Below are 24,525 nucleotides of genomic sequence, written 5' to 3' on the forward strand. Positions count from 1 at the left end.
CCCCACCAATCCCTTAACCACACACACACACACACACACATACACACACACATTCCCATTCCCTAAACCACTTATCCTTCTGGGTCATGGGGGGTGCTGGAGCCTATCCCAGCTGTCATTGGGCAGAAGGCATGACAGTCCCTGGACAGCTTCTCTCAGCCAATACGAGCCAACGTTTGTTAGCTTGCTGTTTTAGGTGTTTTAGTAACCAGTGTCATGTTATAGACTGTAAATCCTTTATTGTTGACACCTTATAATTGTCATTGGCTGCAGTGCAGGTGTAATAACACACATATAACTAGAAGTTACCGGTTATAAGAGCTATAAGTGGTGATGATAAACAAACAAGAGCGTCTTTAAGTTTGATTTTCTGAGTCCACTGTTGTGGAGAACCTCTTTTCTCTGGGAGTAAAAGTAAAGCAGTGTTCCTTATAAAGAAACGAAGTCGAGTATTTTAAAGAACAGTTTCCTCCACACATAATGGCAAGATGTGAAAACGCACACACTTAAAAAGGTGGTTCTTCAGGGGTTCTTCAGTAAAGGCAGTGGTTCTGCTCGGAATGCGCAAAACAAACACACATCAACGTCACAGGCCATCCATCCATCCATCCATCCATTTTCTAAGCTGCTTCTCCGTCAGGGTCGCAGGGGGGTGCTGGAGCCTATCCCAGCAGTCTTCGGGCTGATGGCAGGATACACCCAGGACAGGTCGCCAGTCCATCGCAGGGCAGACAGGCAGACACAGACAGTCACTCACACCCAGGGGCAATTTAACACGTCTAATCGCCTGTGGGAGGAAACCAGAGAACCCGGAGGAAACCCACGCAGACACGGGGAGAACATGCAAACTCCACACAGGGAGGACGCTGGTCGCCCGGCCGGGGAATCGAACCCAGGTCACAGGCCAATAAAGCAAAAACACAAACAAACAAATGATTCATTAAAACACTGATAAAAAATACGTAATAAAAGTAAGCTAAACAAAATAGTACCAATCAGTATTAAAAAATAAAACATTTAAAATAAATGAATACAATAAAATAAAACATAACACACAAGGCTGTTGGACATGAACGTTTTTAAAATTAATTTAAATGAAACAAAAAAAATATGTGACAAAAATAAGTCTTTTTTACAGTCTTACATGCACATGTATTTATAATTATAGAATATTTGTATTTCATTTGCATTTATAATCATATTATTCTTTTTTTTAACCTGTAATCAGAAAAAAATATCAATTATACAAAAAAATAAAAAATATATATACACATGCGTTTAAATAAAACGACATAAGAAGAAATGGAAAAATAAGCAGTCTTATTTTGTCATATTCTTATCAAATAGATTTCCATTATTTTAATTAAGACGTATATATTTATTTTTCCATGCCATAAATCTAAGCAAAGTCAATAAAAACATCCAAAGATTGGATTGTAAGAAGCAAATGGATGAGTTTTGATTAAAATATAATGAAACAAAGTAAACTAAAACAAAAACCAACAGAAAGTGAAAAACCAGTCTTATTTTATTTTATTTTGGTTAAAAGCATTTTAAATGTTATTTGTTTGTGGGTTTGTTTTTTTTTTTTTGCCATAAAACAAAACAAAGTCAATTAAATAAAAACGGACTGTGAAACGCGAATGAAAGCAAGTGTCGACTGGAACGAAACGAAACGAAATCGAGCTGAGATAAAAATAAAGCAGAATAAAAGTCCCGCCTGCGCGCCGTCACTAGTTGCATGCGGAGGGCTGGTGTGGGGAGGGAGGCAGCGCCGCGCGCAGGGTCTGTGTACGGGCTCGAGTAGTGTAGCGTTAGCTTTAGCCGCAGCCGGGCTCGCGTCTCCTGCGCTGCCCGACTGTCTTTCCCCGAGAACATCGCCCTTCTCGGCGTTCACTCCTCGTTATTGGACGCGACGCGGACTGCCTCGGCGCACCAGGCCAGCGATGGGCGTGTTTCTGCGGCTCGGCGAGGTCAGTTACCCGTCTCGGCGTCTCTGCTTGGCTGAGCTAACGGCTAACCGCTAATGTTTGCTAACGAAGCGGCTGCCGTGTTACCTAATGTTGAGCGGCGCTGAGCGCGCGAGTCGTCTTTTAACACTTCGCCGTTTCAGGGACGCGTTTAAACGGGCCGTCGGTGACCCGCCTGCCTTTCTTTCAACACGTAAGTCAACACACTGTGCCGCTAAGCTAAGCTAATCCCGTTCAGCGCGGAGCTGAAGTTGACTTCTCATTCGAATTTCCCGTTCCACCTTAAACGGTGCAGCAGTTACGCGCTGGATGGAAGTGCGATAGAATGGAAGTGCCGGGAGCGTTTAGGGCATTTAAGGTGGACCTGGAAGTTCGAAACAAGAAGCCAGTTTCAGCTTTGTCAGTCGATCAGGGTTGGGCCCCTTTAGCAAACACGGGTGCAGTCCGGCCTCGGAGCTGCTTTCGCCCCGGTTTACTCTCATTAATCCGTTCTCCGGTGCCACTCCGGTGTGTCTAAGGCCAACAGCGACGACACTTCTTCGGTTTAAGCTTTAACGGCGGTGTCTTCCAGTATTGACGCGACAGCGGACTCCCAGCGCTGCTGCTGAACTTCCACATCCAGGCAACAACTTTCTGGAGGTGTTATCTTCTGCTTCATTCGGCGACAGGCCAAGCTGACGATACCTGTCGGGTTTTGACGGCTGTCACTGGTATTAGGGCCACATTGTCATGTCTATCCTCGCAAAGTGCGTGTGGACAGCTACGGATGCAGTTCCAGCATATGGTACCGAGTGGAGGTGGGCGATACAGCGAAAATGCGCCATCGCGATACTTCCCGAAGCGTTCACGCCTGACAAGCCGGAACAGACGAAGTAGCGCCGTGTTTTAAAAAGTGATGTCAAAACTGGGAAGACAGTGGATTACTGTATGTTTACTGGACTGCTCGGGCGGCGCGGTGGGCGGCGCTGTCGCCTCACAGCGAGGAGGGCCTGGGTTCGATTCCCCGGCCGGGCGACCGGGTCCTCCCTGTGTGGAGTCTGCGTGGGTTTCCTCCGGGTTCTCCGGTTTCCTCCCACAGGCCGATTAGACGTGCTAAAATGCCCCTGGGTGTGAGTGAGATTGTGTCTGTCTGTCTGCCCTGCGATGGACTGGCGACCTGTCCAGGGTGTATCCTGCCTTCCGCCCGATAGGCTCCAGCCAACCCCCCCCCCCCAACCCAGAAGGAGAAGCGGCTTAGAAAATGGATGGATGGATGTTTATGCCCTCTTTGCGATCAGACATGCAGTTGTTTTTAAGTACGGATGATCTCCACGCTGTGTTCAGAACAGCGTGTGGTGGCATATTGTCACGTAATTTACCGCGACAGTGATCAATACCGTCGTATTGCTCAGCCCCAGTACTGAGAGCCGTAGCTGACAGGCCTCTGCTCACTGTTTTTCATGTTTTATTACTTCTTGAAAGTGGACGCTTGAGGAAGTGCCCGGTTTAAATAGGCCTCCGTCGCCGCTGCTGTGATATACAAGCTACTTTTAGCACTACCACTTTTAGTTTCATGGCCTGCATCCACCCCGAGTGGACGTAGTGCCCTTAGGGCCTTCTTTCTGAGTGCTGCCTTATTGCTTTGTGTTGTTTTGTGTAGAGGTATTCTCCCGTGTACGTGTCTGTTTGTTTGATTAAATGCAGTCAGTCTAATAGCAATTAATCTGAAAATAAGTTAATGCTGACTATCTCCAGTCAGAATGTGTCCATCTCTGTGTTGTTTGTCATTCAGCAGCACTGTTTTGAGTTTACAGACCCAAATCCTGCATTTCTCTCATTTTTCTTCTTATTTTTTAAATCCTGGGGTCCACTTATGACGACAAATTTACCAGATTTTTATATAATGCATATAAAAACTTAGTTATCTGGTGGTTTTGGACAGCAAATATAATGGCTATAGTTGCGTTGTAGACATTGTGACCCCCTGGTTCCCATCAGCACCACTGTAAAGACATCCGAGTCGGTTAGCTTCTCTAGTCAGACCACTTTGAATGACTTAGTTTATCTGTCATTTTGAAGAATAGAGAAATAAAAGAGTGTTGGAATTCCCCTTTACCTTTATGATTGCTCTGAGCTCTGCTCTGATTGGCTGCCCTGTATTGCACCTCATTCTAGGCTGCAACACTTCTTATAACTTCATTGTGAGTGGACGAGGCTAAATAGCTGTAGGCTGGATTTATGTGTGGGTATATGTAAATAAATTGGGCTGGAAAGTAAACAGTACATCGTGAACCTCTGTTTACATTGTTACAAGCCATTTTATTTCAAAGAAGCAAGGGAAGTTAGTTTCTCAGTGATGCGGCCCATTACGCCATTGAGTAGTTTGAGGTGTACAACGTTAAACGTGTCTAAAAATAGAGCTGGGAAATGTGACGGTATGCATTGTTTCTGCTTTTCTGAACGTATTGTGTGTATTGTCAATACTTGAACATTGACCCATGGCATGTTTCATTAATAAGAGAGTAAAATCAGCCCCGTTTAACTGGTTTTAGTGCAACACAGTATGCCAAATATTGAATAAAAATCATTATATAATTTTTTTTCACAGTTCCAGCTGATCAGATGTCTGCAAAACTAAATATCGTGGCATATTGCGTATTGCGAAAACGTCTTGAGGTGTCGCAATATTATATATTTTTTTCCATATTGCCCACATCTAACTGGAAATGTAGCCTTTTCATCTGAGATCATACTTGATCAAGGTTGTGAGGCTGAAGCGACTGCTTATAGAACGAGTAGAGCGGTTGTTTCCGGGTCATGTGGGCTCCTTTTAAGCAAATAGAGGCTGTAAACAAAAGTCCCTCACAGCTACAACAGTCCCTGGGAGGTCCTTGTTTTATTTGGCTTGGGTTATTTTTGTTCACCTGCCTCTCCTTGGCAGTAGGTATATTATGAAAGGGAATTAAGCAATACCGTCTTTGCCTTGACTCTAGTCTCTCTACCCCCGACCCCCCTCCCTCACTTCAGCAAGGTGCTGCTTCACACATTACCACTTAATTACCGTCCATCCAAAACAATCTATGTGACTTTACTTCCACTTAAATGGTTTGGGTGATTTAATTTGAGCTCGGGAAGAAGACGAGACTTAGCAGACAGGCTCTATAGAGCAGCCAGTGGGCTTGTTTGTGAGGTCAATGTGAATTTAATCGCATCAAACGCTGTTAACAACTTAACAAATCAATTAAAAGCTAGAGAGGTACTTGTAAATGTGCTCAAAGTAGAACTGCCAGGTAAACAGAGCTGGGCAAGGTGTTAACAAGGCTGAGCAGAAGTACAACTAGGAAGTACAAACCAAAGTCAAAGCGAGTTATAAGAGTAACCACCTTTGGCTCGTGCAGATGGTACTTCCGCTGTTGTGCCACATGACTTTCCTGTGCCAAAGGACTTTTCTGTCGTCAGTATTGGTCATTTCTTTTCACCAATTCAGTGTACAGCTGTGCCATCAGTGAAGAGGTTGCTGACTGTGAAAATAAATAATAAAATAGGCATGTTAATCAATATGTTAAACTTTTTTGCAGTTAGAAAAATAGCCAAAAAATGGGTTGCACAAGACTATAAATGTAAATCAAATAAGGCAGTTGCCACGGTTACATGGAGCCTAACAATCTGCTAATAATTTGACTAATAGGTCAGAAAAGTATACGTCCACGTAAACACCTCAGTAGGAATAGTCTAGTCCGATTGAGGCCATTTCTATCCGATTAAATGAGGTGGGTAATCCTGTAAATAATCTGTTAAATAGAACAATATCTGTGTAATCGCCTGTATCTGATTATTTTCCCAGTCAGAAAGTTTTAGTATGTTCTGCATATGCATCGCTTCATCGCGAAAGGTTTATACCGTTCGGAGACTGGTCTGCGGAGGAGATGAAGTTTATACTCTGATCTTTAAAAGACGGCGGTGGGACGGACGTCCACCTTATGTGTCTCAGAACACGACGTCTCCGTCTCGGCCTTCATTAATAAGGACATGTGAAGCACGTTTTCCTGAGTCTGACGTCATTTTAAGGCAATTAAAACACAAGCACTGCTCACTGCTGCTCATCTCACTCTGACTGGACTTTCACAATGCTCGTTGTCATGGTAATCTCTATACGAAGTTGGTTTTTACACATTTTGGATCTGGTTACTTGTAGTGAGCAGATTTCCATCAGGTTGATGTAGAGTGAGCAGATAAACACCTCAGTCTTAATCTATTCAATCAGATTCCCAAAAATCTTTGCATGTGAACACGGCCAATGACATGCAGGCAAAGCAGGATTTCATGGATTAGCCTGATAATTTCAGCCTAAAGTCAAGCAGTCCAATAGGAAAAGAGCCAAGGGACAGTCTGATTGGTCAGTCCTCAACTTTGGCCTTAAGTTATCTGGCTAACTAAAAAATCCTGCTTTGTAAAATACTTTCCTGTACATGTATGGCCAAATTGTTGCAAAATTGAGGTGCAAATTGTTCTGTTATTGTTTGTCGTTCAGCAAATATCTAGTGTAAATCAGTTTGTCTTTGCTTTATTAAGTTTGTCTTTACTAACTGAGGTGTCCCTTCCCAGGTGTGAAGTCTTGGCTGCGCGATTCTGCCCGAAGTGCTATGGAGCCGGATGTGATCCGCATGTATTGCTCCTCCCCTCCTCCTATGGAGGACGGCGCTGAGGAGGACGATGACGAGTTTAGCGATTTCACCGGCGTCCCAAACAGCGTCAGCTTCTCAGAGTTTGAGACACCGACAACTTTTAATCAGTTGCAGGCTTTGAACGCCACATCGCCGCCGGAGCTAATCACAAACGGTCGAATCGTGGGGTTACATGGACCGACGGGACCTGTGAAGTCCAATGGCAGGATTCCAAGCAGTGACCAAGGGGACAGTCCTGCTTGTAGGACTGTTAACGTGGAGGAGCTAAAAAAGGCTACAGAGCGTATGCATGGAGCATACACAAAACATTCGGACATTTCAGCGAATGACTGGACTGCTAGCGAAGCTGTTGACTGCAATGGTGGTGTAGAAGGAGTTGAAACCTTGACGAATGGCTTTGCAACTTTTGACACAGAGGGAACTCCTCCCTCATGCCACAAACACAGGGAAACTGGGAATCCCTCAGTGGATAACCATCCTGACGCTGTCGCCAATGACAATGATGACGATTTTGCAGATTTTTCTGCGTTTTCACATGCTGACGTTTCCAGTGGAGGTGCAAACTGGGAAAATTCGAATCATGAAGATAGACTAGCTGAGAACACTGTTAAACAGCCGCACAGCGATGGAGAGCAAGGCACTAGCATAGATAGAGTAGCTAGCAAAGCGATGGACAATGACAAAGATGCTTGCGTAACAGGGTTTGCCTCGCTAGCATTTACTGCGGAGGCTTCTGATGGCCTCCGCAATGGAGACTGGAGTTTCCATACTGGGGCTAGTTTTGAACAAAGGGATTTGGAAACTGACAACGCACATATTACTGCTGTTAGCACGGAGCAAACATTAGCCCAAAATGGTGTAGCACAGAACAGCCTGGAAGGAAAGGGGAAGGTTGACAACAGGGTGTCGCCCGTCTCGGAAGACGAAAGAGGCAGCAGTACTGAGCCAACAGAGGAGAAAGGGTCTGGGAATGATACAGAAACAGAGACCGAAACTGAGACCTCTTTTGGTCGGCCACTGTCCACAGATGCACTTGAGGAATTTGGAGATTTCAGTACGACGGGTTCGGTACCTTCTCCTCCACTCCAAGAAGAGACTGCCACTCCTGCCGACCACAGCCAGTTGGCTGAGGATGACGATGAGGACTTTGGAGATTTTGGTGACTTTGGAGATGCTAGCTCTTTTGGTGGGGCTGGCTTCGCTGATTTTGACCAACAGGGGGCCACGTCGGAGGATGTACCTTTGGAATCGGTCTCCCAGACCAATCTGGAAACTACTTGCACCGACAAGGGCGAGTTTGCTGAATTTGATGCATCTAAAGATCCTGGCAATGGAGGACAGGAAAATGAAGATGGGACGAAGTTTGCGGATTTTCCTGGTAGCGATAGTTTTGCAGACTTTAGTTCAGCTCCTCTCGAAAGCAGCATGGGCACTAGCAGTGGATGGCAGGCATTCAATGAGCCAGACTCAAATCAGGAACAGGGGGATTCCTGGGCGGCGTTTGGCGAAGACCAGGGCTCGGTGTTTTCAGAAAAGGGCAACGATGATTTGCATGAAGGACAGTCTGTTCAGGTGCCCCCTAGTGGCAGCAGTGAGGACAGCAGGAAAGACAGCATAACGGTACGTGTAGATATGCCCAACTATTTACACTCTTTCTTGTTTGTTTTTCTGTTTTTGAAAGGTTGCACCTGTGGACAGAGGAATAGGGTGGCTCAGAACTGGCGTAGACCCCCACAGGAAATTTGATACAGGCAGTATTTCTCAATTTTAGTTTCAGGAATGTGGCCAAACAGGCCTCTCCACCCACTCGTAACAGCTCGCTGACAAAGTGGAAACAAACTCAGATCTGTCAGTGATACCTTAATACTGTGTTGTTCATGAGAAATAATTTACTAATATTTCCATGACTTGTGTGTGGCTTCTTTTCCAGTTGCTACTATTTTTGATTGTTCTAACGATAGTAGAGTTAGCATGCATTAAAATACAGTATTCTAATACTGACTCCAGCCTGTCAGAGTAATCTAGCAAGACTTTCTAATATACGCTTATATTGTGTGTCTGTGTGTGTATATATTTATATTTACACAGATCAGGCATAATATTATGACTATGATCCTTGTTTCTACGCTCACTGTCCAGTTTATCAGCTCCACTTCCTGTATAGCTGCACTTTGTAGTTCTCCAGTTACAGACTGTAGTCCATCTGTTTCTCTGATACTTGTCTGATGTTAGCCCCTTTTACCCTGTTCTTCAGTGGTCAGGACACCCATGGACCCTCACAGAGCAGGTACTATTTGGGTGGTGGATCATTCTCAGCACTGCAGTAGCACTGGTGGTGGTGGTGGTGTGTTAGTGTGTGTTGTGCTGGTCTGAGTGGATCAGACACAGCAGTGCTGCTGGAGGTTTTGAACACCTCAGTGTCTCTGCTGGACTGAGAACAGTCCACCAACCAAAAATATCATGCCAACAGTGTCCTGTGACCACTGATGAAGGACAGTGAGTGGACACAGTGTTTAAAAACTCCAGCAGCACTGCTGTGTCTGATCCACTCATACCAGCACAGCACACACTAACACACCACCACCACGTCAGTGTTACAGGCAGTGCTGAGAATGACCCACCACCCAAATAGTACCTGCTTTGTGAGGGTTCATGGGGGTCCTGACCACCGAAGAACAGGGTTAAAGGGGGTAACAGAGTATCAGAGAAACAGATGGACTACAGTCTGTAACTGTAGAACTACAAAGTGCAGCTATACAGTAAGAGGAGCTGATAAGATGGACATTGAGTGTAGAAACAAGCTCATTGTAGAAACAATAATGTTATGTCTGATTGGTCTGTATATCTTATAAATCATTTGAATGTGGTGACTCTATAGCAGAATCCCTGCCTCTTTCCGCCCACTTTACCGAGATACTTTACCGAGATGCGCGGTTTCGATAACTGTCTGTGGTTTCCATGAAAGATTGTAATTGAGGTGCTCAGAAGTGAGCGCGATGGGTCTATCGGCTGTACGGTGTTGTTTACATACATTCATGTTTTGATTTTACAGGTTGGTGATATGGCAAAAAATGTAACATCATGATACTTTAAGACATTCTCATGATGCATAATGTGCATCGTATCATACATTGGGATTTTATATGTAATGTTGATGATGGTCAAGTAGTGGAAAATGTGAAAAATTAAGTTTTCCTCTGTGACTATTTTGTCTTAGTTCCATTTTTCTAATCCATTATTGGATTAAAAAATGCGTTTTAGGCCAAGTAGTGTCTCAGAAATCGGGCAGCGCGTTCATGGCCATTTCATGTAATAGCTTTCCGTGATGGAGCTTTTAGAGGCATTAAACTCTTCAGACGTTTGGTTCCTATCACCACCACTGTGAACACTCATTTCACACAAGCTGCAGTTCATATAAAGCCACTCTGAATCACTTTGATTATATCTTAACCATTTAATTCAGAATTTTCATTAAAATATTGTGGGAAATCGGTGGAGTTTCCTTTTAAGAGTGTGAAAGAAGACGTCTGGAGCATTTATGAAATGCACTGAGTTCACTGTTGTTCTGACCTGCATCCATCCGTTTGTCCCCCCATCCCTCATTTTCCCCATAGAGTCTCGTTCATTTTTGCCCTCACCCAAACACTATTATTTATCTTCTCAGTCACCAAAATGCATGTACTCACTCAGGGCAGATCCCCAAACTCTAATCCACAGCCACAACAACACACACTCCTCTGTGTCATGTTTTCATCCCTCTTTCCTCTATTGAAGTCCTGTTCATTTTGCCTCCCAACAAATTCCTAATATTTCTTTCTCACACAGCCACCAGGGCAGTTCCCCAAGCTCTAATCCACAGTCACACTGACCCGTACTCTTCTATTTGTCATTTTTTCATCCACTGTGCTCCCATAAAGTCCTGTTAATTTTCTCCACCACCCAAGGCCTATTATTTCCTTTGCCCAACAGCCACCAAAAGGCATGTACTCACTCAGGGCACTTCCCCAAGCTCTAATTCACAATCATACTGACCCACACTCCTCTATGTATCGCCTTTTCATGCCTCGTTCCTCCCGTAGACTCACATTCGTTTTTGTCAACACACAAACGACTGTGTGACTACTTCTTTGTCGGACAGCCACCAAACTACATGTCCTCAAGCTCTAACCCACAGCCACACTGACCTGCACTCTTCTAAGTGTCGTTTTTTCATCCCTCTTTCATCCAATAGAGTCCCATGCATTTTCACCCAAACCCCAGACCCGTTTTTTCCTTTGCCCAGCAGACACAAAAATGAATGTACTAACTCGGGGCATCTTAGCAACCACTTTGGATGCCATAGCAACCGCCTAGCAACATAGCAGGACGTGGGAACCATTTAAGCTGCACAACCATTCCAGAAATGCATTAAGATCATCTTCACTGGTAGAGAAAGTGATCAGTTAAGAATCTTCTTTGTGCTAAGACGCTTTTGTAAACACGCGTCCTGTTCAGTTGTCTTTCCTTTTATGACCGGAATTTTATAAAGGCCCATTGGCAATTTTGAGAAATGGATATTGCCAAATCCTAGTTCTGAGTGAAGAAAGCATAACTTTGGATCTCGGGACTACTGGAACTGGGAGCTGTTAGCCTACTGACCAGCACATACAGCTTTGTAGGGGCCTTTGTTTGTTTTGAGTGATATTTTCTTCCTTTCTTTGTCACTTTGTAAATTTCTCCATCTCTATTATCGCTCCAGGTTTCGCTGGTCAGCCGACTGGAGAAGCTTTTCCTGCTCAGTTTTCCTGAAGCTCCTGTGCCTCAGGTGGGGGAGGAGGTGTCTCCACTCAAAGCCTTCTTCGAGCCTTCAGACAGACCAGCGCAGCAGGAAGGAGACACAGCACCAGCCAGCGGGTGAGAAACCTGCACAGACATAAATAGTTTTTTCTGTATTACCCTGTATGTGGGTCTTCACAAGGTGGGAAACGTGTTCTTCACCACCAGCTTCAACAATGTCCATGTAGAACATCAAACTTAGAACTAGGGATGCAAATTATTGATTAATTCATTAATCATTAGTTTATTGATCTTATCGATGGACTTTCGATTAATTGATAAGTGGCATTTTTCACCTGAATTTCAGTGTTTCAATAGGCCCTTTAAAAATATCAGCTAAATAGTTAAAACACTGAGTTCAAAAGGTATATATTATATTATGATAATTATATTGTATTATATTATATTATATATTCCTCAAGTAATTATGCATTAGGAAAAGAAAGCAGACATGTTTATGGTATAACAAAATACATTCTTTAATTTAAAAAAAGAAATAAATTAAGGACTGGCTCAGTTCTTGCATTTGAAACATTAGACATATTTAAAAAAAAAAAAGAATAGAAGAAATTAAATAGAGAGCCAAACAGAATATTATTGAGCCTATAGATTATGAAGAAACTGCATCTAGGCTATTAATTAGGAAATCCTCAACAATCCTCAACTGAAACATCCACATTTTTCTGCCTTAATTTTTATAGGGTTACAGCAAAATAGAATGAAACGTTCACAGGGTCCCTGGACACAACATAGAACATTACAGGGCCTCAAACCAGAACAATCAAATAAAGTAATGATCAAATCATGTTACCCTTTCCTGTCTGAAATGTGGCAAATGGCTATACAGCTCATATCACAACTGGACCTATATATTTTTTTGTTCAAGAAAATGAGCATGTTAACGTGGTCAGGGGTAAGGCATGTGCGCAGTCTATTTACAGTGAGGCCAGCTGCTTTTCAACAACCAATGTTTCACCAACCTTCCCGCTGACACTATTGCTCTGCTTACCCCAGCAGCAGCAAAGCCATCATTGACTGCAAGATTTAGCGTGTGTGCAAAACATGCAACTGATTTCCAGCTGACTCGTGTGGGGTTGTTTGCTTGGACAATGTTTCTAGTGTTGTCGTGAACACACGCTGTAACGCGACCGGAGAGTCCCGAAGTCTCCACAACATCATTGAGCTTGTCAGCTAAATTGTCAGCGGTGTGTTTATCCGACATGTTCGTCGTAATCAGCACTGCAGATTTTAGCTGCCAGTTCTCTGCCAGTTCTTGTCAGAGCCGTCCAACAATCTGTTGTCAGGGCTACAGCAGTAGCAGTAGCTAGCTTTGTTTTTAGCTCACTCTTCTTTTTTTCGTAGCGAGCTTCGAGGCGGGAGGTTATTGGTGGCCTCGAAGGGATAATGTAGCCTGGCTCTAGGAACGCAATGAGATCCTGAAATCCTGCGACTGCAACTGTGTTGATTGGCGTCAAATCTCTCTCGATCATGCTGCATATCCTCTCTGTAATGCCCTCTGCCCTTCTCTCATCACACGCTTGCCTTCCCAGCGTAGCTGTGACTTTAGGTTGACCAGGTGCACGGTGTTCAAATGATAACTGAGTGAGCTGGTGGAACTGTTGTATTTCAATACCGCATTACACAGAGAACATTTGACTTCTTTGCCTAACTTAACAATGTTGAAATGGTCGCACACCGCACTTCTTTTCGCCCGCTTCATTTTGTTTTCAACCCTGGTCTCTCGTGACACGTGTTCACCTTTCGTTCTTACGCTCTGTTCAAGTTGCTACAGTAGCGCCCTCTAGCGATTAATCACGATTAATACATTTTGTTCGAGCAACCTCTTGATCGACAATTAATCTAAAGTCGATTAATCATTTGCATCCCTACTTAGAACATTAGGTTTTGAATCATATGAGTCCTTTAAACTGCATCATATAGAACTGATGGGTAACTTATAGTCAGAACTAGTTTATTATGCACTGAGCCCCCCCCCCCCCCCCCCCCCCCCCCCTCGCTCTCTCTCTCTCTCTCTCTCTCTCTCTCGCTCTCTCTCTCTCGCTCTCGCTCGCTCTCGCTCTCGCTCTCTCTCGCTCTCTCCTCTTTTCTCTCATTCTCTTGTCTGTTTATCTGTCTCTCTTCTTATCCCTCTCTTTTCTCTCTTTCTTGTTTTTTCTCCCCTCTCTTCTCTTCTTTATCTCAATTTTCTCCCCTCTCTCTCTCTCTCTTTCTTTACCCTCTCTCACTTTTCTCTATTTCTTTCTCTCTTTCGCTCTGTTTTTCTCTCTCTCTTTCTCTTCCCTCTCTCACTTTGCTCTCTATCTCTTTTCTCTCTCTTGTTTCTCTTCTTTTTTCACTCTCTCTTTCTCTTCCCTCTCTCTCCCTCTTTTTCTCTTTCTTTTCCCTCTCACTTTTCTTTCTCTTTCAATTTTCTCTTTCTCTCTTGTCTCTCTTCTCTATCTCTGTTTTCTCTCTCTCTTGTTTCTCTTCTTTCTCTTCTCTGTCTGTCTGTCTCTCTTCTCTCTCTCTTATCCCTCACTCTGTTTGTCTCTTGTTTTTCTCTCTCTCTCTCTCTCTCTCTCTCTCTCTCTCTCTCTCTCTCTCTCTCTCTCTCTCTCTCTCTCTCTCTCTCTCTCTCTCTCTCTCTCTCTCTCTCGTCAAACAGAGCACTTCAGGATGTGTGGCGGCAGTTGCAGGACGTCCATAACGCCTTTGGCCTCCAATATCAGTGGGGTGGTTCCCATAGCAACAAAACCCTGCTGTGTTCCCTGGGGATCGACACAAGAAACATAGTGAGTTGGTTTCTAGGTAGCGGTACCGCTTCCTCTTTTCCGACACGGATATAGAAACCTTGGCTATTTGCCGATTCTGGTCCGATTAATCCTCTTCAGGAGCTGCTAAGCTTTAAAGAACTACAGCTAATAACAACTAAAATGTGCAGTAACTTTTGCACAGGCTACAATTTGCTTTATAGCGCCCCCAATGTGTTAAACTCAGCAAATAAACAATAATTGTGCATTAAATGTGCAGAAGTGTGTTAATTTACTTTCACTGAGAACATCAACAAAAGCATGTCATTAGATCAGAGGTGGCCAAATCTTTGCATACGACTGTATAACGCAAATTTATAACTGCTAAAAAAATAAATAAACCTGCTGATATCAGTTTTGTTTTGACCTGTTTTTTGTCTCTTCACTGTAATGTTGATAAGACAGGCATTATGGTAGAGGCAGGTTTTGAGTTGCTCTGAAGTCGAAATTCTTGGCCAGAACCAAACTTCAGAATGAGCTGATGAAACTGGACATTATTATTTTTTATTTTGTAGTATTAAACAATAACACTAAACTAATAGAAGACGACTCCTTGTCTTCCTCCACCCTTTTCCCTAAAGACCTGTCCTATATAGCAATATAGTAAAACAGTGATATTAAGCATAAGCACAAATAGAAATGGATGGAATACCTACATGAATAGAAAATAAAATTTGCAGAACATTCAAACTCACTAGAAAATAAAATACTCAAACAAATAAGTAAAATTAAAAAGATATACCGGCTGGAACTGAAACAAGCTGATTATACATAAGAGTTTACAAATGGCTTTGACATGTTTGCAGGCACGTTCCGTTCTGTGTTGTTTTAAGTGGTTCTTGGGTGTCGTATCTCCCCTTGATGCTCATCATGAACAAAGATTATAAACCGTTTGACTAATATTCCTCATAGAAATAGTGAATTGGTCCAAAACAAAGTGTTGCTCTCACTATTTCTCATTTTCATTACCATTTAAATTACTACGACTTACGTTTTGTCACTTCGTCATAATTCTGTCTCATTTATTTATTTGCTCCGGGTTTTTTTTTGTTTTCCTCTTTGCAGATTTTGGCTGATATTTATGTAAATACGTCACTGTTTATGAGGATTTTTTACCTATTACTCATCATATGATTTACTCGTTCTATCTATTTCTCTTCTCTTCACTCAGCTGTTCACAGGTCAGAAGAAGCAGCCGGTGATCGTGCCCATGTATGCTGCTAGTCTGGTGAGGATTCAGCCTGTTTAATCCCTTAAAATGACTTTTTTTTTTTTTTTTTTTAAATCAGACTTTTTTCTGCTCTCTTCTTTCTTGTTTATTATTTTCTCTTTCTTTTTTTCTTCTCTCCTTAACTCAATCTCTGTTTCTGTTTCTTTCCTCTCTTTATTTCTTCTTTTCTCATTCATTTCCCTTTTTTCCCCTCTCTTTCTGTATCTTTCTGTCCTTCTGTCGCTCATCCTTTCTTTCCTGATCTCTCTCCGTCTCTGCAGGGAATGTTGGAGCCCACTAAAGAGCCGGTGAAGCCTGTCTCAGCAGCAGAGATGATCGCATCCATAGCACAGTCTCCCTCCATCTCGACGGAGATGAGCACCTGTCCACCAGACTCACTGCAGGTCTGTACTGACGCACCTGGCTGTTCATGTTGACGCAGAGTTCACTGGATTTTGTTCATTTCTACACACTCGGACAAAGTTAAAGACCAAATATTTTATACTAATTTGAAATGAAGTTCTTTGATGCGGATCGCTGGAGCTATTTTAGAACTTAGACAGACACACAACGATACAGTATGTTATGATGTGATGCAGTATAATACAGTATGATGCAGTATCTAACAGTACGAAATGGCGTAATACAATGAGTAACGATAAAATACTTAATGATATGGGGCGGTTGAGTGGCGGAACTCAAATGGCGGAGTCTCAGTTGTGTTAGTTAGTGTGTGTTGCGCTGGCCTGAGTGGATCAGACAGTTTTTAAACAGCTCCGTGTCGCTGTTGGACTGAGAATAGTCCACCAACCACAAACATCCAGCCAACAGCGTCCTGTGGGCAGCGTCCTGTGACCACTGATGAAGGACTAGAGGATGACCAACACAAACCGTGCAGCAGCAGATGAGCTGTCGTCTCTGACTTTACATCTACAAGGTGGACCGACAAGGTAGGAGTGTCTAATAGAGTGGACAGTGAGTGGACACAGTGTTTAAAAACTCCAGCAGCACTGCTGTCTGATCCACTCACACCAGCACAACACACACTAACACACCACCACCACGTCAGTGTTACTGCAGGGCTGAGAATGATCCACCACCTAAGTAGTACCTGGGTCCACTGAAGAACAGGGTAAAAGGGCGTAACAAAGTATCAGAGAAACAGATGGACTGCAGTCTGTAACTGTAGAACTACCAAATGCTTTAATTGAATGTTTTTAAATTGATGTTTCTTCCCCGCCCGCCTGCAGGAGACCCTTCCCCCAGTGCAGTTTGACTGGAGCAGCAGTGGCCTTACGAATCCTCTGGATGGTACGCCTCCCACACACCTCCGTTACGCTCAGACACCAAAACTCTTCAGTTTCCCCACCAGGCTTAAGGGGGATTTTTAAAAATCTTGTAAATGAAGTCATGAAATCGTAAATGAAGTCATGCAGAGTGTTGGGAAGAAAAGTGGTCCATTCTAGCAATGTCAAATGAAATCAGGTGTTAAACTGTATTATCAGCTTATGATTTTCAGTTCATCAGTGGTGCAAAAGCATATTTGACAAAATATTCATAGATATAAATTTTTTTTTTCTTAAATTTCTGCATTATTAAGTGGTTAAGATATAAAGCAAGTCATTCAGAGTGATTTGGTGTGAAGTGCACTGTTCTAGAGAATTGTTCAGTGGTAGTGATGGGAACCAGACGTCCATGGAGTTTAATGTCAGACATTGTTATACGATAGTTTTGAGAAGTTTTTTTTAAGGTAAAATAGGAAATGTATATTTTCGATATTTACCACTATTTTATCTACGTATGTTTGCCATGAACACGCAAGTTCATGTATATGTGGATATTTATGTTGTAGACATCGTGACCCCTGATTCCTATCACTACCATTCTTAAGGAATCTGAGAAATATCAATGTTTTTCTACAGTGAACCACTTCACATTAAACCACTCTGAATGACTTTGCATTTCAGCTGAAGTGGTGCTGGGCCTTTTCATTTGAGCTCCCCTTTAATTTTGCCCTGCAGCATTCAACTGCTTTGGCTCTTTTTTTTTTTTGTGATATAAAGTATGTCCAAAATTATTCACTCACCCCTCCAGATCATTGAATCCAGGTGTTCCAGTCACTTCCATGGCCACAGGTGTATAAAGCCGAGCCCCTAGGCCTGCAGATGCTTCTACAGACATTAGTGAAAGAATGGGTCGCTCTCAGGAGCTCAGTGAATTCCAGCGTGGTACCGTGATTGGACGCCACCTGTGGAAGTCCAATTGTGAAACTTCCTCACTACTAAATATTCCACAGTCAACTGTCAGTGGGATTATAACAAAATGGAAGCGATTGGGAACGACAGCAACTCAGCCACGAAGTTGTCGGCCACGTAAAATGACAGAGCGGGTCAGCGGATGCTGAGGGGCATAGTGCGCAGAGGTCACCGACTTTCTGCAGAGTCAATCACTACAGACCTCCAAACTTCATGTGGCCTTCAGATCAGCTCAAGAACAGCGTAGAGAGCTTCATGGAATGGGTTTCCATGGCCAAGCAGCTGCATCCAAGCCTTACATCACCAAGCGCAATGCAAAGCGTGGAATGCAGTGGAGTAAAGCGCCGCCACTGGAAGAAATTGACTGTCCTGACCTCAACCCCCTCTGCATGACTGTTTACTTGTTTAGTAAAATTCAGTGGAATTGGTTTGTCCAGTAGATGGCGCTGTATCTCAGCCAAGGAGTACTGCATATTTCCACTTTCATTTCCACTGAAGTGACCAGGTTGTTTTCTAGCCTGTACATTTGTAAATGCTCACTTATTTAGAGATATTGGGCAGTTTTTGAGGGACCGTTTTCTCCCGTATCACCTTTCTTTAGGTGTACAAAGGCTTATGCTGACAGATTTCCAGTGTCTCTGCTTGTGTTCAGCTCAGTGGGTGCATTTGTACACTTGTTTTTGGAGAGGCTTGCCAAAAGATTCTTTGAGTGATACCATAGAACCACATTTTGTTCTCTAAAGAACCACGTTTGGAAAAAGATCTGTGAGTGTGAAGTGTACGTTGCACACTGTAATGGTTTCATGCCAGACCATTACATGGACGGTCAAACAATTACAGTGATTGATTGTAATAATCCTCCTTTACAGTAAAATAAAGCTCTGATGATCATTCAACACAGTTTACAGTAAATGGTCGTAAACGCTGGAGTTAATATAGAACTGCTAATCCACCCTTTAACCCTGAAGGTTGGCGCAGGACTTCTGGTCACCATAGCAACACAGTCTCGCCTAGGATCTGGATGGGTGACTGAATGCTTTTGGCAATATAGTGTATTAAAGAATCTAGAATCCAAGTTAGTAAAGTAAAGCAGTAACTTTGACACCATCACTACCAATTTAAGGGTTCTTTCTAGAACCTTTTCATTAGTTGGAGGTTCTTTAAACTGTGGAACAGTTCTTCACACTCACACATCTTTACAAAAATGGTTCTGTGAAGAACCTTGTGTTGAAATGTGGTGTTTTTTTTGACAGCCAAAAGTGGTTCTACTGTGGCGTCATGCGAAGAGTTTCAGATTAAATGCTGAGAGCAAATTCACAAATGTACCCAGTGTGTAATTAACAGTCGGCATCTGAACTGTTCGGAACTTTCTAACCGTCTTTCAGCTCTCTGCAGTTTCAGTGTTCATCAGTAACAAACTTCAAACTCACACATACATCTGATCTGCTCACAGATAAAACGAATATTTTCTGTTTGTTACTAACAAGAACCTGCATGTGTAAAGTATTCTCTCTCTCTCTCTCTCTCTCTGTCTCTCTCTCTCTCTCTCTCTCTCTCTCTCTCTCTCTCTCTCTCTCTCTCTCTCTCTCTCTCTCTCTCTCTCTCTCTCTCTCTGTCTCTCTCTGTCTCTCTCTCTCTCTGTCTCTCTCTGTCTCTCTCTCTCTCTGTCTCTCTCTCTCTCTCTCTCTCTCTCTCTCTCTCTCTCTCTCTCTCTCTCTCTCTCTCTGTGTGTGTGTGTGTGTTACCTTTCCTAACTCCTCCGTCATCCCTCGTTATCTTTCCCTCTCTTTTTCTCTTTTCCCCCCTCATTTTGAAGCGAGTGGAGGCTCGTCTCTGCTGAATCTGGATTTTTTCGGCCCTGTGGACGAGTCGCCCTCCAGCTCTGCCACCTCCATACCAGGTCAGCTGAGGTCAAACGTTAAAGTACACGGAGGTGCCTTGTGCTTCACGTCAACTTTAGCTGTGTTTCTCTCTCTCTCTCTCTCTCTCTCTCTCTCTCTCTCTCTCTCTCTCTCTCTCTCTCTCGCTGTTCTCTTTGCATGTGCAGCTTTTAACAAATCGTCCTCTTCAGTAGCTGTAGAACGTTTTCTTTATTCTGTGTGAGATAAGATGTGAATAGCTAGAGTGCAAGAAGTAGTGGGAGTTATAACTGGGTCTGTATGTGGTTGTAGGAGTGGACCCGGAGCTGTATGAGCTGACCCAGGCTAAGATGGAGGTGAGCGGTGGGGGCAGTAGAGTTGCGGACGCTTTCGCTCGCCTCATGTCCACGGTGGAGAAAACCAACACTTCCACCAGGTCAGAAACCCAGCCGTGCCAATTCTGATCAGACAGCAGGGGGCAGTAGCACCACACCAGTACTGTTTTAACTAGGGCTGCAACAACTAACCAGTAATTGGCTCGGTGGCGTTTACGCTCCCCATTTACTTCGCCTGACTGAAGGAGGGAAACCGCAGATGGTGGAGACTACAGTACAATATAAATCAAAGTAAAAATTATGGGAAGCGTTGGCTTTAATATCAAGATGTTTCCTGTAAGATGTGTAAAACTGAGCAAACCTTTGCCTAAAGATTGAGAGTCGACTCCAAAGGAAGCGACTCTGTCGCATCTGGGATTTGGAGTTGACTAACGACTCTAAGAGTCTGAGGCCTAATCCCATTTCACCCCTTGACCCTACCACCCAGCCCTAGCTCCCTGTTTTGTGCACTCATGTCTAGGGGTAGGGTGTCCCGATTGTTGTTGAAATAGAGGGGTAGGGTAAAGTGTTGAGGCTACTTGGCCGTCCAAACAGGGTTTTCAGAGACGCACTACAGAGCGTTACGTGGAAAAAAGAAAAACTGACAAATCCACAAACGTGTGTTGTTTGTCAAACAATGACGATATCCGTCATGTTAATGTTTCAGGGTATTGTGGTCATTTTCTTCATAACAAACATAAGAAAATCAGTAATGGCATTGCTATTGTCCTGGTAAGCTAGCTAGCTAGCTAAATTTCCCATTCCACCTTAAATAGTCTAGCAGTTCTGACGCCTGAAGTGCCATAATGTAACTGCTGCACCATTTAAGGTGGAATGGGACAATCTGAACGAGAAGGTGGCGAATAGCTGAATTCAGCTTCATATCAATGAAGAATTCAGCTTCATATCATCAGGGCTGATTCTCCAGCATGACTGCTGTGTCTGATCCACTCAGACCATCACTACACACACTAACACCACCAACATCACATCCGATGGACTACAGTCTGTAAGTGTAGAACTACAAAGTGCACCTGTAGAGTAAGTGGAGCTGATAAAATGGACAATGAGCGCAGAAACAAGGACGTGTTCCTAATGCTATGCCTGATCAGTCTCTCTCTCTCTCTCTCTCTCTCTCTCTCTCTCTCTCTCTCTCTCTCTCTCTCTCTCTCTCTCTCTATATATATATATATATATATATATATATATATATATATATATATATATATATATATATATATATATATATATATATATAAAACTCAAATGACACATCCTAGATCTGATTGAATGAAATGTTCTCATTGAATACTTTGTTCTGTACAAAGTTGATGTGCTGACAACAAAATCACACAAACATCATCAATGGAAATCAAATTTATTAACCAGTGCAGGCCTGGATTTGGAGTCACACACAAAATTAAAGTGGAAAAACACACGACAGGCTGATCCAACTTTGATGTGATGTCCTTAAAACAAGTCAAAATGAGGCTCAGTATTGTGTGTGACCTCCATGTGCCTGTGTGACCTCCCTACAACGCCTGGACATGCTCCTGATGAGGTGGCGGATGGTCTCCTGAGGGATCTCCTCCCAGACCTGGACTAAAGCATCCGCCAACTCCTGGACAGTCTGTGGTGCAACATGGTGTTGGTGGATGGAGCGAGACATGATGTCCCAGATGTGCTCAATCGGATTCAGGTCTGGGGAACGGGCGGGCCGGTCCATAGCTTCAATGCCTTCATCTTGCAGGAAATGCTGACACACTCCAGCCACATGAGGTCTAGCATTGTCCTGCATTAGGAGGAACCCAGGGCCAACCGCACCAGCATATGGTCTCACAAGGGGTCTGAGGATCTCAGGGTGCCAGTGGTGAATTTGCCAATCCTGGTGTTCTCTGGCAAATGCTAAGCGTCCTGCACGGTGTTGGGCTGTGAGCACATCCCCCATCTGTGGACGTCGGGCCCTCATACCATCCTCATGGAGTCAGTTTCTAACCGTTTGTGCAGACACATGCACATTTGCGGCCTGCTGGAGGTCATTCTGCAGGGCTCTGGCAGCTCCTCCTGTTCCTCCTTGCACAGAGGCGGAGGTAGCGGTCCTGCTGCTGGGTTGTTGCCCTCCTACGGCCTCCTCCACGTCTCCTGGTGTACTGGCCTGTCTCCTGGTAGCGCCTCCAGCCTCTGGACACTACGCTGACAGACACAGCAAACCTTCTTGCCACAGCTCGCATTGATGTGCCATCCTGGATGAGCTGCACTACCTGAGCCACTTGTGTGGGTTGTAGAGTCCGTCTCCTGCTACCACGAGTGTGAAAGAACCACCAACATTCAAAAGTGACCAAAATATCAGCCAGAAAGCAGAAAGGTACTGAGAAGTGGTCTGTGGTCCCACCTGCAGAACCACTCCTTTACTGAGTGTGTCTTGCTAATCGCCAGTAATCTCCACCTGTTGTCTGTTCCATTTGCATAACAGCTGTGAAATTGATTGTCAGTGTTGCTTCCTAAGTGGACAGTTTGATTTCACTGAAGTTTGATTTACTTGGAGTTACATTGTGTTGTTTAAGTGTTCCCTTTATTTTTTTGAGCTGTGTGTGTGTATGTATATGTATGTGTGTATATATATATATATATATATATATATATATATATATATATATATATATATATATATATATATATATATATATATATATATATATTCTCATTTTCTCTCTCTCTCTCTCTCTCTCTCTCTCTCTCTCTCTCTCTCTCTCTCTCTCTCTCTCTCTCTCATATAGAAGACTGCAGGTGCGTAAAGAGGAGAATCTGAGTGAAGAAGCTCGTCGTGTTATCGCTGGACTGCCCGATCTTACTTTCATGCAGGCCAAAGTGCTGATGTTTCCCTCCACGCTCACTCCGCTCCCTCTCTCCTCTTCCTCATCGCCCTCTCCTGTCCCAGACTGATCCCTCCTTCATAACCCCCCGCCAAGTCTTTTAGCATTTCACTCTCTCCATATCGTTCTTTTCTGTCTGCAGGTTCTTCTTGTCTGCTTCTTAGATTGTTTTCTGAGATTTTTGTTGTTGTCTTCCGTTTTTCCGGTTGCTCTTCTTTTGCTGTGAGTCACGTGAGAATGAAGGAACATCTTTTGGCTCAGAAAGAGTTTGGAGGAAAGTGGGCAAAAGAAACCCTTATTTATAGTCATGATTTGTTCATATTAGAGGTTCAATATGTATATAATCAGGGATAAGACTTCTCATTTGACCCCCCCCTTAAAGGACTTTTATGATTCTGTGTGTGTGTGTGTGTGTGTGTGTGTGTGTGTGTGTGTGTGCGTGTGTGTTAAATATCTTTTTGCTGAGGAAACACTGGTTCAGAAGTCCTTCAACGAAGGCAGAAAAGCGAAGTGAAATCGGTCACACGTATATATACTTATATAAATATATAGATTCTATATAATAAATATAATGACTTGAAACCGTACTGCCTGCAAAATTCTGCTGGGTGATTGTTTTTCTTTTTTTTGTTCCTACTATTTGATTAAAAAGGCCTTAGTTTTTAATAGTATTTGTTAATATAATTACAATATTGATTATTGTGTAGATTTCTTTTCTTTCTTTAGTTGGTTTCTTATCCCTTTAGCATTGTCGTCTTTTTTGTCTCGCTTTCTTTAGTTCAGGTTATTAAACGTTTATTGTACACGGCGCTCGATTTCTTCCTCTGCTAAAGCCTCTCATAGGTGAAGCCCATCTACGATTAGCAAGACGGTGGCTGCTTTTTTAACACAGCTGCTTTCTCTGTTTCCTGCTGGATTATTTTTGTGTTTATATATTATTATTATTATTATTATTATTGTTTATTTTTTGTTTTAAACACGGAGGGATGCTTTTTAAAAAGTTGAAACCACTGACTCTGGACTGTAATGTGATCCATTTGATGAAGGAATCATTGAGAAATGAAAAAAAAAAAACAAGATTGACTTGAAATACTTGGCGAATAAGGGACCAATACCTGCGTTTATATCTGTGGCTATTTTATTCCTCCCTGTTATCAAAGTGCTTATTAATGTCTGTTTTGCTGTCAGTCTGTTTGTTTTAGCTGTAGGACCCTAAATTGACTTTTCTGGCAAACAGTTTTTTTTCCCCATCTGAGCACTGCATTGTGGGAAATGTTGTCCAGAAATAGTCCTGTTTAGAGGCTTCCTTCTTTTGCCCCCCCCCCTTATTAAATTGTTTTTTTTTTTCTTTTTGGGTTCTACCACTATGTGTTGTCTGTCTCTCCGTGTGGAATTTTGCACATTGTAAAGATATAATGGAAGTACTACTTAATGACATAGTTGACTGTGGCTTCTGACTGTGTACAGTGAGACTATGAAACATGTAAAAATAAACAGGAAAACAAATGTTTTGGGAAAAATTCCTATGGAAAAAATATCTTGCTGAAGAACATGGTAACCCCCCCTCCACAGCCCCTCGACAGGTTGAGACGAGCATGTCCGAGCTCTTTTTGACAAACAGACAAACAAACAGGAAACTTTAAGTGTGTAAATTTTCTTTTAGTGTCCACAAGAAATTAAAGTAATTTAAGAGTT

At 43.1% G+C, this 24,525-nt stretch overlaps 1 protein-coding gene across 3 annotated transcripts; it reads left to right on the top strand.

Moving 5' to 3' along the window:
* The first annotated feature begins 1,731 nt into the window (after positions 1 to 1,731).
* aftpha (aftiphilin a) lies at positions 1,732 to 24,525 on the top strand. 3 transcript variants are annotated; one of them, XM_037543583.1, is made up of 10 exons: positions 1,732 to 1,973; positions 6,555 to 8,254; positions 11,373 to 11,527; positions 14,115 to 14,241; positions 15,431 to 15,487; positions 15,751 to 15,873; positions 16,720 to 16,780; positions 19,541 to 19,624; positions 19,896 to 20,019; positions 22,738 to 24,525. In XM_037543583.1, exons 2-10 carry the CDS (start codon positions 6,593 to 6,595, stop codon positions 22,898 to 22,900), a joined length of 2,556 nt encoding a protein of 851 aa, XP_037399480.1. In that variant the 5' UTR covers positions 1,732 to 1,973; positions 6,555 to 6,592; the 3' UTR covers positions 22,901 to 24,525. The 3 variants fall into 3 exon arrangements, with proteins under 3 accessions (XP_037399480.1, XP_017568301.2, XP_037399481.1); XM_017712812.2 differs by having other exon boundaries at positions 1,733 to 1,973; positions 22,735 to 24,525; XM_037543584.1 differs by lacking the exon at positions 19,541 to 19,624 and having other exon boundaries at positions 1,733 to 1,973; positions 22,735 to 24,525.

Source organism: Pygocentrus nattereri, chromosome 12 (genome assembly GCF_015220715.1).
Source record: "Pygocentrus nattereri isolate fPygNat1 chromosome 12, fPygNat1.pri, whole genome shotgun sequence".
Taxonomy (NCBI): domain Eukaryota; kingdom Metazoa; phylum Chordata; class Actinopteri; order Characiformes; family Serrasalmidae; genus Pygocentrus; species Pygocentrus nattereri.